The 14,186-nt window shown below is 31.0% G+C and overlaps 1 protein-coding gene across 1 annotated transcript; it reads left to right on the top strand.

Annotated features, from left to right (window-relative positions):
- The first annotated feature begins 184 nt into the window (after positions 1-184).
- Positions 185-10,153, top strand: LOC134283612 (uncharacterized). The gene is made up of 6 exons (XM_062766118.1): positions 185-307; positions 6,337-6,637; positions 6,896-6,943; positions 7,668-7,879; positions 9,248-9,337; positions 9,758-10,153. Exons 1-6 carry the CDS (start codon positions 185-187, stop codon positions 10,133-10,135), a joined length of 1,152 nt encoding a protein of 383 aa, XP_062622102.1. The 3' UTR covers positions 10,136-10,153.
- The last annotated feature ends 4,033 nt before the right edge of the window (positions 10,154-14,186 follow it).

The following is a 14,186-nucleotide window of genomic DNA, read 5'->3' on the forward strand; positions in this document are numbered from 1 at the left end:
ATTAGTTCAGGAATATTCATATTACCACAAAAATCTTTCTTTTGCTTAATTTAATGAACGTTATTATCAAAATTTATACTGAGAATTTCTGTTACTTTCGCACAGGATATGCTTGCCTGGGTTTCCTTGTTCAAAAACCTCTTCAAGTACGAACACACAAGAAACGAGTGGACCCATTACTGATATGGATATAGCCACGATTTCTGGTGGCCATGAGGACAGCCAGACAACCACAAGGACTTCAGAGGGACTGAGCCATCAAACGAGGGGTACTTTTCAATCAAGTGGTTACATACATGTTCAGAGGGTAACATCATATCAGGAACTCCACACTTATGATCGCCCTTTGTAAGAAAGTTTTATTACATAAATGTACGTTAAGCCAAGTTTCTTTATTTTAAATAATAAAGTACATTTTTCACGAATAATTTGATAAGAAGCATTGCATAAGGTTTAAAAATATAAAAGTCGTTATAAATAGTAAATTTTCTATTTCAAATCATTTCTTAATTCCTATCACATTTATTTGCTTTCCTTTCATTGCAGATATTAAAGAATTCAAGAATAAGTCCCATTCTTCCATAGGTTGTACATTTTTGAAAATGTCTTCATCAGAGGTCCATATGATACAACTGTTACAGTGTAGCATTTTAACTCGATTATATCATTTCATATCAATTTCATATTTGCTGACCGCTGTTTTCCAAACAAATTGTTAGTGCATTATACATACACTGATTTGACGACAGATTTTTCCTGGGTTTTTTTCCCGCGATCGTGACAAGGGGCACACGACGGATGTGACAGTGTATAAACTGGTCGCTATGAGCCTGTTAAAATGATGTTATTTCGTAAAACATGGTGTATATTGTATGCAGAGGGGGAAAAATTAAGGAATATTTTCACAATAAAAATGTATTTTATAATTGAACCAAATATAATATGAAGATATTAAAGAGCTAAATATCTGATGATTTTTTATGATTTTATTAAAACATTTTTTGTTTGTCTTTTTCCATTAACTAATAATTAGTGTGGTGTATTTGCCTGAAGGTACATTTGCCGACAATGCAAGACTTTTGAGAACTCCTTCTTGTTATAGGGCAAACCCTAAGTCGATCGTAGCATGCTTTTAAACATGAACTATAAAAATAAAAAGTGCCGAAATCCTGTTGAAATCTTGAAAACGAATTCATTATTTCTATTGTACTTCCCCAGCACAAACATCACTATTTAGACAGACAATTACATGCAAGATTTTTATAGGAAAAAATTTCAATTCATACAAAATATTAACACCGTTCACAAATTTCACTCAGTGTTGAATATAGTTATCAATATAACTTTTTATTAGAACTTGGTAATGCCATTGCACTACGGAAATTCGTAAATGACATCAATTAACGCAAATTTTCTGCCAAAATGTGACTGTTACATCACTGACGAGTTCAAAAGTCAATTTAATCGTGTCCCATGTGTAGTTTATAAACATAATCGCATTTGTCAGATATTAGAAAAATGCTAGTATGAAAATGAATGACATTGTTCTTTTTATGAAAAAACAAATGCTTAGATTTCCATTGGGCACCGTATATCATCTACAAGTATTACTAAGTAAAAAAAATGCAGTTAAGAGATTCAAATTTTATAAATGTGTACAGTAGTTTTCGCATTTCAGATTGAAGTGGTTTTGGATTGCAATTGTTTTTCGAAATAAGGAAAAATCTTGTTATTTTCCTCAAAGATATCAAGATTATTTCATAACATTAATTTATGATCATTATATAACATAAAACCATATAAGATCTCACTGAAACAAATGTCCGTAAAGTAGTTTATTTATGACAAATTTAGCATAAAACCGATAACCAATTTATTCCGTGTCAAAATATTAGTTTCGGTTTCAGATGTTCTATAGTCAAGACTCAAGACATTGCCTTACGCAAATCATTTGTCCTTTATCTCTACACTTAATCGTCTACAGAATTTACTAGATTAAGACAAACAGAGAAACCAGGTGTAACCGGCTGGTGGGGAGTGTTCGCTCCTCCATTGCATCTGATGCCACTCTATTTTCATATGTCCGTTTCATAATTTGTAAGGTTTTTTTACATCAAGTGTGGAGTTTTATTACTTTGCATCCATGTAGCTCCGATTTTGAAAGTGTGTGGGAGGAGGGTGGGGGGCAGCCAGATAATTTTTTACATACATGAAAAAAGTTGACTAGCAAAAAAATGAAGGAAAGGTTGCCCATTATCGAAAATCCTATTTCATGGTGTGGAAAAAGGAATATTAATTACAAATTGTATGCCTCAATTCAAAAACAGAGTCAATGCGATTTTCTTTCCAGATCAGTCACCTTTTTTGGAACCAGATCATTCTTTTTTATTTTGTGATTAAAGGTAGGAGACAAATTTCTTTATACAAGCTACATGCATGTAAGACAATTTCGCTGACAAGTATTATTGTGAGAGCGCTATTTACATGGAACCGATAAAATTCATTAGATAAAAAGAAGATACAATTCAATATATGAAATGACTTGGTGTTTTCCGATTATCTAAAAAAATAATAAATACTTAGTAGTCAGCTATTTTATTTAGATAAAACATGCTTCACAGTTCATGTCACATATGTGCACGTTTACATTACACGGACATAAGAAACTAATCAAAGTACTCAGAAGTACAGAGAGCCGGGCTTATTTACAGAGTGGAATAAATTTATTACATAAATCATAAGGTATGTTGTATTAACAGATAAATAACAAGAATCTCAGATAAAAAATTTCGATGAAAAAATTATTTTACAACTATCAATATAAATGATAAGACACTGACAGTGAGTTTTCGATCCTAATACCACGGTCCGATTTTGTCAAAATCAGAATTAATCTGGTACCGCAGCTGAATGTAAAGGAACAGGCCAGTCTGGTTCCCTCTCCTGCTTTTCCTCGTATGTGTAGAGAGCTACGATAATACTGATTATCAGAAATCCTTGCACTAATGATCTATCATGAAGTTTTCAAAGTCATTACTACTAATTTAATGTTGATTTACTTAGATAAAGCTTCATTTTATTTTGTTGCTTTATTTAGCGTTTTTTATCATCTCAAAAGCGGTTGAGAGTAAGAACTATTTTTTTTTTTTGCACGTAACTTTAAAATGGCGACTATGGGGTTGACTTCCTGTTTTGAACAGGATGACATGAGCCGGCAATTGCTCTCTGAGCAATAAGCCCGGCTAAAAATGGCTGATTTCTAAGGCCTTAAGATTTCTGATTATTCAACTGACGCAACAATGTTCATGAAACATTTATTAGCGAAATTTTGAATAAAATCGATAGGAAATGATTCTTTTCGCAAATTGTAGACGATCATTTCGTACATATAAAGTAAAGAATCGTAAGGTCTTTGAGCAACGAGCTGGTGGAAAATTTGTGCAGACAGGACAATACCCCAAAAATGTTTTTTTTTTCTCGTACTACCTACACATACATAGGATCAACGTCTTCAAAAGGTGGTGGCTTTAATTTGTAAAAATGAAGGAATTGAAAATATGATTACAGTGTACCAACTCCTTTGGTACCTCAAAACCCCACGATCGCACTGACCTTGCTCCCATGGCATTTGCATCGTTCCATACACAATCACTTAACTACGTCGACATTTATTTCAAGAATACTGTCTAGTATCACTAATATCTAATACTTTACATAAAATATTTCAGACAAAATGACATGTCAGATTAAATTGTTTCGTATTGCTAATTGTAAGCAGGAAAAAAGACATAAACTTTCTATAGAAATGAGATATTATCAACTTTGTTAAAGATTGACATGTTTGAGTAGGCTTAATACGTAACTTAAGGTAAAAAAAAAAGGTCAAGTAAATGTCTTGTTGAGTCCTACATGTAATACCGCATAGTGATTTTCGTTTTCATTTTTTTGTTTCGTAAATAGACCTGATTTATTTACGTATTGAATATATGCCAAATACAGTTCTGCATTACAAAATATCAGACAGTTTGAGGCCCGTTAGGGCCGAAAACTGTCTGATATTTTTTAATACAGCATTGTATGAGGCATATATCGTACTTAAAACATTGCTTTTTGATTTACCTGAGACAGTCCGATATTAGAACAAAAGACAAAGGTGTTAATGAACACTGAAGAAATTCTTTTAAGATTGCAAGCTAAATGAAAAGTACTCAGTATTTAGAGATTTGGCTATACTGAAGAGGTTATTTGAAAGAATTTGATAAGGAGAGTTGGGACAAAATTTTTCTTCAATAAAACATACACGGAGATTAAAGCAGTGCTATATAAATGGTGCCTGTTTTGGAGGGTAACATTTGAAATTGACAACCCAAGGAAAACCATTGTCAACCGACGCGTCAGCGGAGGTTGACAATGGTTTTCCTTGGGTGTAAATTTCAAATGTTATCCTCCAAAACAGGCACCATTTATTTATTATACTGAATGTCTTATTGATTTAGAACGTCAGCAAAAAAAAACCGTCGATCGTCTTTACGTTCATGTATAGAAAGCTTTCACACTCACCGGTTCACTAATCTCCTTATTGTTTGTTTGATACTCGAATTAGAGTCATTTATGATATAAAGTTTCGTTATTTCTGGCTCGCAAGCATGTTTCCTACACTCGCAAGCATGTATCGTCTGTCGTTTGTTGTTTTCAAGTAAGCTATATCGGACGCAAGCTTTTATTGACGTCAAGTTAATTCCAGTTCTTTCAAACGCGCAACTCACGTTTTGAGAATCGTACGCGCATAATTTCCACGCATGTGGCATTGCCGTTGTGTTACCCGTTGTCACGTGTGTTGCTAAGGCTCAGGGTAATCGAACGGATTGTTAACTGCGTCTAAACCAATCAGATTTTAGTATTTAACATGAAAGTATAATAAAACAAATTATTATACAGACAATCTAGTGAATGATGAATTTGGAATGGAATAGAAAATGCCGATATGAAGAATATCCACAGAAAATTAAGCAGATGCTAAAGGTACAATAGTCCATTTCATTTTTTTTAATGTTACGCTTCTACCTTTGTTTTTGATGTTCCATTACATAAAAACAAACATAATCAATAATCCAGGAGTTTTAAGGGAAATGTTGAAAATCTTCAAATTTCTTAAAATTTGTTGCAAAAATGTCAAATTAAAAATTGTTTGAATGCCTCTTTTTATAGTCTAAACTTTGAGTTTTATTATGAATTTATTTGGGGGCTTTGACAGTTTCTGTGCTTCTCTGGTGATCCCCAGTGTACCCACTCTTTTTGAAAAAAAAGAACCAGACAAAGGGGTTGAAACACTTCTCCGATTTTAATTAATTATTAGAAGTTTACCCGTTTTTTTTTTGGGGGGGGGGGGTTTGGTTTGTTTTTTATTTGCATTATTTGGTCTGCCGCATGTTCTTCTTCCTGTTACAGTATATTCGGTGTAATTGAAAGGTTATTTTTTTTTAATTTTGAAATTCTGTAAGAACAATGTTTTAAAATCATCATTTTATGTGAGGAAATAAAATTGCTGTGTGATAAATTATCACACTTTTTTATTTCTTTTGTTCAGTAGCAGTTCAATTTTGAAGGATATCAGTAGAGACAGTCTGATATTACGATTAATATCAGACTGCTCACTAATATCGGACTGCCACAGGTAAATTTTTAGACTGCAAGAACAAAGGAATGACATTACAGCAATGTTTTAATTACTCACAAACAAAAAGAATTTAATCAAACAAAAGACTTTCATTAAAGTTTTCAATAAATTTTCTGCTAAAATATGCTACAAATACATTTACATTGACCCTTTACGTTGCGTGTAACTGTTGAAATTTTAAAATACATTAGAAGAATGGGTATTAATTTTTTTTTGCATGTAATGCATGCATAGTATAACTAACCTTTAACTTCTATGAACATAAAGAAATATGTACGATATATATCAGTACACGATTCAATTTAGTTGCATACTTATTTCATAATCATTCCTTGTTAAGTAGGTTCTCTGTAGTCATCAGACCTTTCTTTTGATAAGGCTCAGTATATAAATATGTACGTGCCAATAATTTTGGAATGACCACAAAAATATTTATATAAAACGGATATTGCGTTCCTCTTCATTATTGTCTTTCAGTTTGCACTCTTTCAAGACGGGAATACAATAAATAAATGGTAAAATATTTTTCCTTGATTATTTTCATATTAGATTCTTTAATGCATTAATTATCTATTAATTAAATAAAATAGTGTTAATATTGCTAACATTAAAAAGTATTAAAGCTTTTGTTTTATCAATTTCTTGTATCTCTTTTTCAGCTGATTTCCATTGTCAATTCATTTTTACTGCTCCATGCAGTTGCTTTTGGTTTACCCAGTAACTTGTATCTGGGAGTGGGCTATAATATATTAAAGGCAAATCCAGATGGGGGTGACTGGTCATCACTTGGACAGGATCCAGGTCTTTTGGTGACCAGAAACATTTTAGACACTGCCGCGGGTGGACAGCACTATATTAAAAGTACAAACTACCCACAATGCAGTTCTGCATTATCAACTTGGGTTTTCTATGACCCAAAAACTTATCAGGAATATTTACGACACTACGTAACGATCGATGGTATGTTAATCAATCATCAGTTGTTTTCTTTAAATATCTTGATTTGATAAATTTTGATAAGAATAAAGACGAATTTAAGATTAGGTTAAGACAACTAAAATCCCAGAACTTTAACATTAAAGAATATTAAAGTGAAAGCATAAGTTGCGTTTTAATTTAGTATTAATGTAATATTTTTACCAAATTATCGTTCGATCTACATAGTATTTTACATGTCCAATATGAAAAGTTATTTATAGCATAATTATATAATTTCAGAGCTGACAGTGTCCAATGTTTCGTTGTATGCATTTTCAGAAAGTCAATGTAAGTACGAAAACCCCAGATTTTTTAATAGCTTTTGAAAGGTGTAACATTAAATATATGAAATATGAAATGATAACATATAGTAATAATTTTGTAAAAAGGGAACCCTTATAGTTTGTTGAGTATTTTTGGCCTTTTAAATTCGTCTTTTCTCTCTGTATAGTTATCTTAAAACAGATGTTCCATTTGGGAATAAATATACACTGTGAGGGGTCCAGCCGAGTGTCTTGATATGATGTTTTGTGAATAATTTTATATTGACAAATTCGGAAACACAAAGCAGACCATATATTTGCTCGAAAATACGCAATTAATATAGATGTAACTTACAGTAAAAAGGAAAAAAACCTGCAGTGGCAAACCTCTGCAATTGATTTTTTACTAAATATTATGATGAATGTGATTTAGTGATTGCGTATTCTATTTACTGCTATCTAAATGGTGCCTATTTTACAGTTGGCAGTTGATAAGATAAACTTCACAACATTCTACTATCAGCTATTGCAATGCCAAAATTATTTTAAGTAAACTTTCCTAACCATATTTGCAAGAAATTTAATTTAATATGTGCAAAATATCTGAAATTGATATGTGATGATCAAAATTACCAATATAAATGCATCGGTTTTATGATTTGAAAATACAATGTTCTTAACATGTACTTTTGCATATATGCTTCACCACAACATGGCAATAGGGAAATCACGTTGATTTTGACTTTCAGTATATCAGGACATCAAGAGGAAAACATTTTTTCAGCATGATGTTTTCAGGGACGAAATTTCTGCGTGTCCTTCTCTCCATGCTCGATACACTGTTCCAGTTGTCCCTATTCATAAAAATCTTGTTACTCCAGAATTTGCACGTGATGCCTGTCGATTACCAGCCTTATACAATTTACAGGCGTATAAACATTTTCTAGATAACTGGGGAACGGTATGAATATATTTGTATGTATTTGCATTTGAGTGCTGAAATGAAGTTTATGAATTAATTATTTACATAAATAATGAAATTGAAAGCTATAATTACAATATTTTTAATTGTTAAAAGATACTATGGTTGGTGTCAATAGATCTAGAGTATTTTAATATATATTATATACATTGGTATTTTTATGAACGCATGGATTACAAAAAATTCCTTTTTCAGGTGTATTATCTATGCATGTCAGAATAAGTGCTTGAATTTCTGATGACGCCAGTCTATATTCGTAACGATAAGTGAAGATAACCAACATTAGTCGATCCTATATTGAAATCTTGCAAACAATTAAAAGAATTGTAAACACTCGAACACTCGGAATTGGTAAATATTATGGACACCATTTTAGGCCAGAAAATATAAAAAAATATATTTATTCTGATAGCGGTAAATGTTCACGAGACAGGTTATAAATGTACTATTCTTTTTTATTTCAATATTCACACTTAACTTTAAATATATACATATAGATAAGATCGCTTTGTGGATTTCACCCGTGTTCATTGCCTTTATTTTTCATTTTTAATGCATGTATAAAATAATACTTCCGTATAATTATTTTCTTTAAGATATGAATGAAAGCGTTTATTTTACAAATAATCTTAATATTGAAACAAAAATTATTTGAAGTAATTTTACACATTTTTTAACACGAAACATGTAATTTTGACATTGAATATCAAAGACAGACTTCCTGTGTAATGCTACGTGTATATAGATTTTTTACATAATTGGGAGGTCTCCAGGTATATAACATCACTGTTAATTTGTTACTTAGACCACTCCTCCTCCTCGGGTAACCGTAAAGCAAAAAAAATATATTTCGGTCTTCAAGTCTTTGAGTATTGTTTAGATTTCATTATCGCTTATTTTTGTTAAAAAATTCAGATTAAAGTTCTAATATTTCTCATTATCCAACAAAATGGACTCTTTCCTTAAGTATTTAAAAGAAAAAAAAGTAAAATTGGTGAGAGTGCAAGGATGTGTCAATCAAACTCATTCAAAATTTTTTTCAATAACTTAAAGATGAAATAAATTTAATACATTTTTGTGTGAAATGGTATTAAAATGTATAAGTCGTGATTTTATACAGAAAATATAAGCTTCAAATCTGTGTCCATGCACCTGTAAGCATCACGTAAAAATTAGCGTTACTGACATTTGATATCACTTTATGCAAAAAATTACTGAAAAAGGTTACGTACCTGATATGATTTGAGGATAACATAATCATTCATTGATAATCATCCACGTAACTGATTGTGTTAAGCAGTAACTGTGTATAAATTAGCTTTCGTGTCCATTTTTTTATCACTGAAGCATGTTACCACAGAGGTTGAGATGGGACAGAAGTCTGCAACACGATATAGATTATCAGTTGCCAATCTTGCAGAGATTTTGTTAAATTCCGTAAGTAATGTTAGTTATTCTTTTTTAAAAAATTAAGCACATGACAAGTTCTTGGTGAAGTCTAACCCCAAGACCATTAACATGGGCGTGTAAAAAATTCCAAATTCTGATTTTTTTTTCTTGAGTTTTAGTTCACAAATATGCTAAGCCTTTCACATTTGCAATTTTATATGAACTTTGAATGCAAACATAATTATGATAAAATAATAGTTTCATTAAAAAAAATACCGCATTTCAAAAGTTGTTTTGCTTTGAAATCTGAACTTAAGTCTGTTCTTAATGTATGGTCTTATGGCCAGAGAGCCTTTCTGTAGTACAATGAATTTTCATTTTAAACACTGTTCTATCTCTACCCAAGTGAAAGTTTTTCTTATAAAATTTTTATTAATATTAGAAACAGTAGTTAATTTAACATTTTAGCATGACTCAAACGTCGCTTCAATGCTGGTAGAAGACTTTCAAGGATACGGTTCTGTCGTGCATCTTAATATGTCGCATATACAGCATAGCGATTTCTCCAGGCTTCCTCTCGGCACCAAGATCTCTCATTTCACTATTGGCGCAGTTACAGAGGCAATTTTATCTTGGACGATTATTCCAATATCCCAAGTTTTCTCCAATGACTATTGGCAAAATTTAGATGAATTTTATCGAAATGGAATCTGTGATGGGGATACGATGAACCTCTTTCAACTAAAGGAAAATTTTGTCAAAGCCCTTAACGACTATCCAATTGCAAGTGGTGGAGAGAAGCCTCCATCAGGTAATATTTTGATACACATTCTAACTTCTCATTGACTCATTATGCCCTTTCAATGGTTATGCATATATTTCCTTTTTTTTTCAAAAAATCTTATTTATTTTATAAATAACCAGGCTAAATATAAATGCCGATTAAGTCATTATCAGAAATCCTTTACGTCGCTTAGAGAAAAGCAATATTTTTTTCATATCGTCGCATTACTTGTGATGAGTAGATCCAACCCCTTTAATCCCAATGTATTTGCTAAATATATTGTTAAACATGCAACTTAATTTATTATAACCCCCGCTTGAAAAGTGGGAGGGTATATAGTAATCGGTATTTCCGTCCGTCCGTACGTCCGTCTGTTAAGCTTTGGTGTACCCATCTCTTATCCGCAACTCCGACGGACAACTTCGGAATGGACATTTTTCCGAACTTGCGCACCCTTTTCCTTTAAAGCTATCATCTTAGGGTTTTTTTTAAATGGTGGGGTTTTTATAATCAAATTGATTTATGAAAAAAAAAATTCAACATTTTCTGCTAGTTTTTGAGATATTTGAGTTCAAAAACAAAAATCCCATGGGGAAACATGAACTTAAAAATACCCCACAAAAAACCCCACAAAAACCCCATGGGGTTTATTTTTCACCCCATGGGGTTAAATAACCCATATTATTTTTCGTGGGGTTTTTTAACCCACGTCTCACTAAAAATAAAATGTGGGGTTTATTATCCCATAATTTTTTATGTGGGGTAAAAAAACCCATATTATTTCTCTTAATGCTTGTAATTATCAAGTGAGAATTATAAAATAAATATTGTTTGGAGTTGCAACATAAATTAAGTACAATACATGTACATTTTTTATCAACTTTGTAACAATTTAATTAATTAATTTTTTTTTTCAAATTCATTGATATACAGTACCTGGCCATAAGTGAGTCATAATTTTATTTTTACACTATATATTTCATTGAAAAACCTATTTTCATAAAAACTTGTTGTGAAGTCAATTTTAGCTCAATTTTCATGATTTTTTCACTGAAACATGCAGAATTATTCAAATTTTCTTATCTTAAATGATAAACAAAATGATACTTAAACTATTGAGAATAAATCATAAAATATTGTCATGACAAAATTTTCTAACCTCAAATTACTATGATTTCTTAACAAATTGAAGTCTTAAAATTTTTGTTTTGCACTTGACCTGTGATTTCACGGTAATGCATAAAGATAAAACTATTTTGAAATAATGTGAAGAAACTACAACAAATTCTGCATTTTATGGTGTTTTAGACATTAAAAAGAAACAATAAATGACACTGCAAGAATATTTTAGAAAAATGTGTTTCCTAATGAAATATATAGTGGAAAAATAAAATTATGACTCACTTATGGCCAAGTACTGTACATTTATCACTGCATATGTAAATTAGACATGGCATAAGCATGATAAGAAGGGAATTAAATTATATTTTTTTGACTGACCCGTAAGTGAAAAAGTAAACAAATACGGATTAAAAGTTTGAAAGTTAATCTAATATTCCAAGTGGGGGAGAGAAATGAATATAAAAAAAGACATTGGAGTGGACCGGCAATTTCATCAGAAAAACAATGTAAAAAATAACGTGACTTTGTTTACGCTAGCGTAGCTCACAGGTTATTGTTTTCACTATTTTACTGATAAAACTGCCGACTCCTCAGTCCTGTGACCTGTTATTGAACACTGTTGATCGTGAATCACATAGTAATGATAGTTGTTCTACTTACATGGAGTTTAGTTTGAGCTCTGCTGTTTGTAGCATAATGGACTTGATTCAAACAAAGACAAAAACTTCTCTACTTTTCAAAGAATGTTTTTGAAATTGATTGAAAGAGACCAAATCAAATCATGACTTGTGATACTTCTAATTCCTCATTTTGGCACCATTGTCACCCACATCTTTTTCTTTCCCTATGTATAAGTCGTACTCTAAGAAACATATGGGTGACTCTGACAAATAGCGTAAAATTCAAAGACTAAACTGTTATATTTATCCGGAATTTGTTTTTCAGCTACACTGACAAAAGTTAAGTATATTATACTTATAGATGTTTATGCCCACTGGCCCTGATTTGGGAATAAATCCCATTGTATTCCATTCTAAATAATCTGTAAATGCAGTAGCTTCTCAATCCTAAACCAGAAAAATGCTTTCTTTAAAGTGATTAAAAGAACCAGTTCGTCTTCTTTCATGCAATATAACACTTTTATAGCTTTTTCAAAGGAATTAATAAATTTAAATCATAAAAAAAGAGATGAAAGAAGACGAACTGGTAGCGTTTGGAAGGTGTTATGGAATAAAAATACCACACCAAGCAAATTTACATGAAATAAAATGAAAGAAAACCCGGCTATAGCCCTCAAGGTTTCACTGGTCAGCATGATCAAGGACTCTAATAAATTCATTCCATACGCATACAGGTATGGACTGACTATATAAAATCTAATATTTATTTTTGAATATTAATTATGTCTATAAGGCAGCTATAAAGCTCCTCCATTTTTCAATAATTTATTTAAATATTTAAAACTTATAGCCTTGAGTAGAAAACAGTCTCTCATTTTCTTAAATGTTTCAAAAATATATATATAAACAAATAATTTGATAAAGTAAGAATTACTAAATACAAGAAATTTATAATTTATCATTTTAGATTAAGAAAGACCATACTTTTACAAGAAAAATAAAACCATACTTGCCAAATTTCATTGAAATATGAAAAAGTTATGGCCAGTTAAGAGAACACACCTGTACGATTGACTGAATATGACATGATGATGGATTCTCCCCATGTAAATTTCAGTTCTTTTACAACTTATCATGTAAGATTTAGAAAGTTTATGCCATTGCAAGAAAAATAAAAACAATACTTGCCAAATTTCATTGAAATATGAAAAAGTTATGGACAGTTAAGAGAACACACTAGTACGACTGACTGTGTATTACATGATGATGGATTCTCCCTATATAAATTTATGTTCTCTTTTAGTTTTACAATTTAATCACTTAGGATTAAGAAAGACCATACTTTTACAAGAAAAATAAAACCATACTTGCCAAATTTCATTGAAATATGAAAAAGTTATGGCTAGTTAAGAGAACACACTAGTACGACTGACTGTGTATTATATGATGATGGATTCTCCTTATATAAATTTATGTCCTCTTTCAGTTTTACAATTTATCATTTTAGATTAAGAAAGACCATACTTTTACAATAAAAATAAATCCATACTTGCCAAATTTCATTGAAAAATAAAAAAGTTATGGCCAGTTAAGAGAACACACTAGTACGACTGACTGAATATGACATGATGATGGATTCTCCCTATGTAAATTTCAGTTCTTTTACAACTTATCATGTAAGATTTAGAAAGTTTATGCCATTGCAAGAAAAATAAAACCAATACTTGCCAAATTTCATTGAAATATGAAAAAGTTATGGACAGTTAAGAGAACACACTAGTACGACTGACTGTGTATTACATGATGATGGATTCTCCCTATATAAATTTATGTTCTCTTTTAGTTTTACAATTTAATCACTTAGGATTAAGAAAGACCATACATTTACAAGAAAAATAAAACCATACTTGCCAAATTTCATTGAAATATGAAAAAGTTATGGCCAGTTAAGAGAACACACTAGTACAACTGACTGTGTATTACATGATGATGGATTCTCCCTATATAAATTTATGTTCTCTTTTAGTTTTACAATTTAATCACTTAGGATTAAGAAAGACCTTACTTTTACAAGAAAAATAAAACCATACTTGCCAAATTTCATTGAAATATGAAAAAGTTATGGCTAGTTAAGAGAACACACTAGTATGACTGACTGTGTATTACATGATGATGGATTCTCCCTATATAAATTTATGTCCTCTTTCAGTTTTACAATTTATCATTTTAGATTAAGAAAGACCATACTTATACAATAAAAATAAATCCATACTTGCCAAATTTCATTGAAAAATAAAAAAGTTATGGCCAGTTAAGAGAACACACTAGTACGACTGACTGAATATGACGTGATGATGGATTCTCCCCATGT

The sequence above is a fragment of the Saccostrea cucullata genome, unplaced genomic scaffold (genome assembly GCF_032062105.1).
Source record: "Saccostrea cucullata isolate Sc308-1 unplaced genomic scaffold, CSIRO_AGI_Scuc_v1 ctg5161, whole genome shotgun sequence".
NCBI classification, from domain to species: Eukaryota; Metazoa; Mollusca; class Bivalvia; order Ostreida; family Ostreidae; genus Saccostrea; species Saccostrea cuccullata.

Excerpts from the sequence above, each read along its gene's own strand:
- LOC134283612 (XM_062766118.1), top strand. The coding sequence starts at position 185 with ATGGATATAGCCACGATTTCTGGTGGCCATGAGGACAGCCAGACAACC. Across the intron at positions 6,944-7,667 it reads TGCATTTTCAGAAAGTCAAT|TATATCAGGACATCAAGAGG; the intron begins GTAAGTACGAAA and ends TTTGACTTTCAG. Across the intron at positions 7,880-9,247 it reads TTCTAGATAACTGGGGAACG|CATGTTACCACAGAGGTTGA; the intron begins GTATGAATATAT and ends TTATCACTGAAG.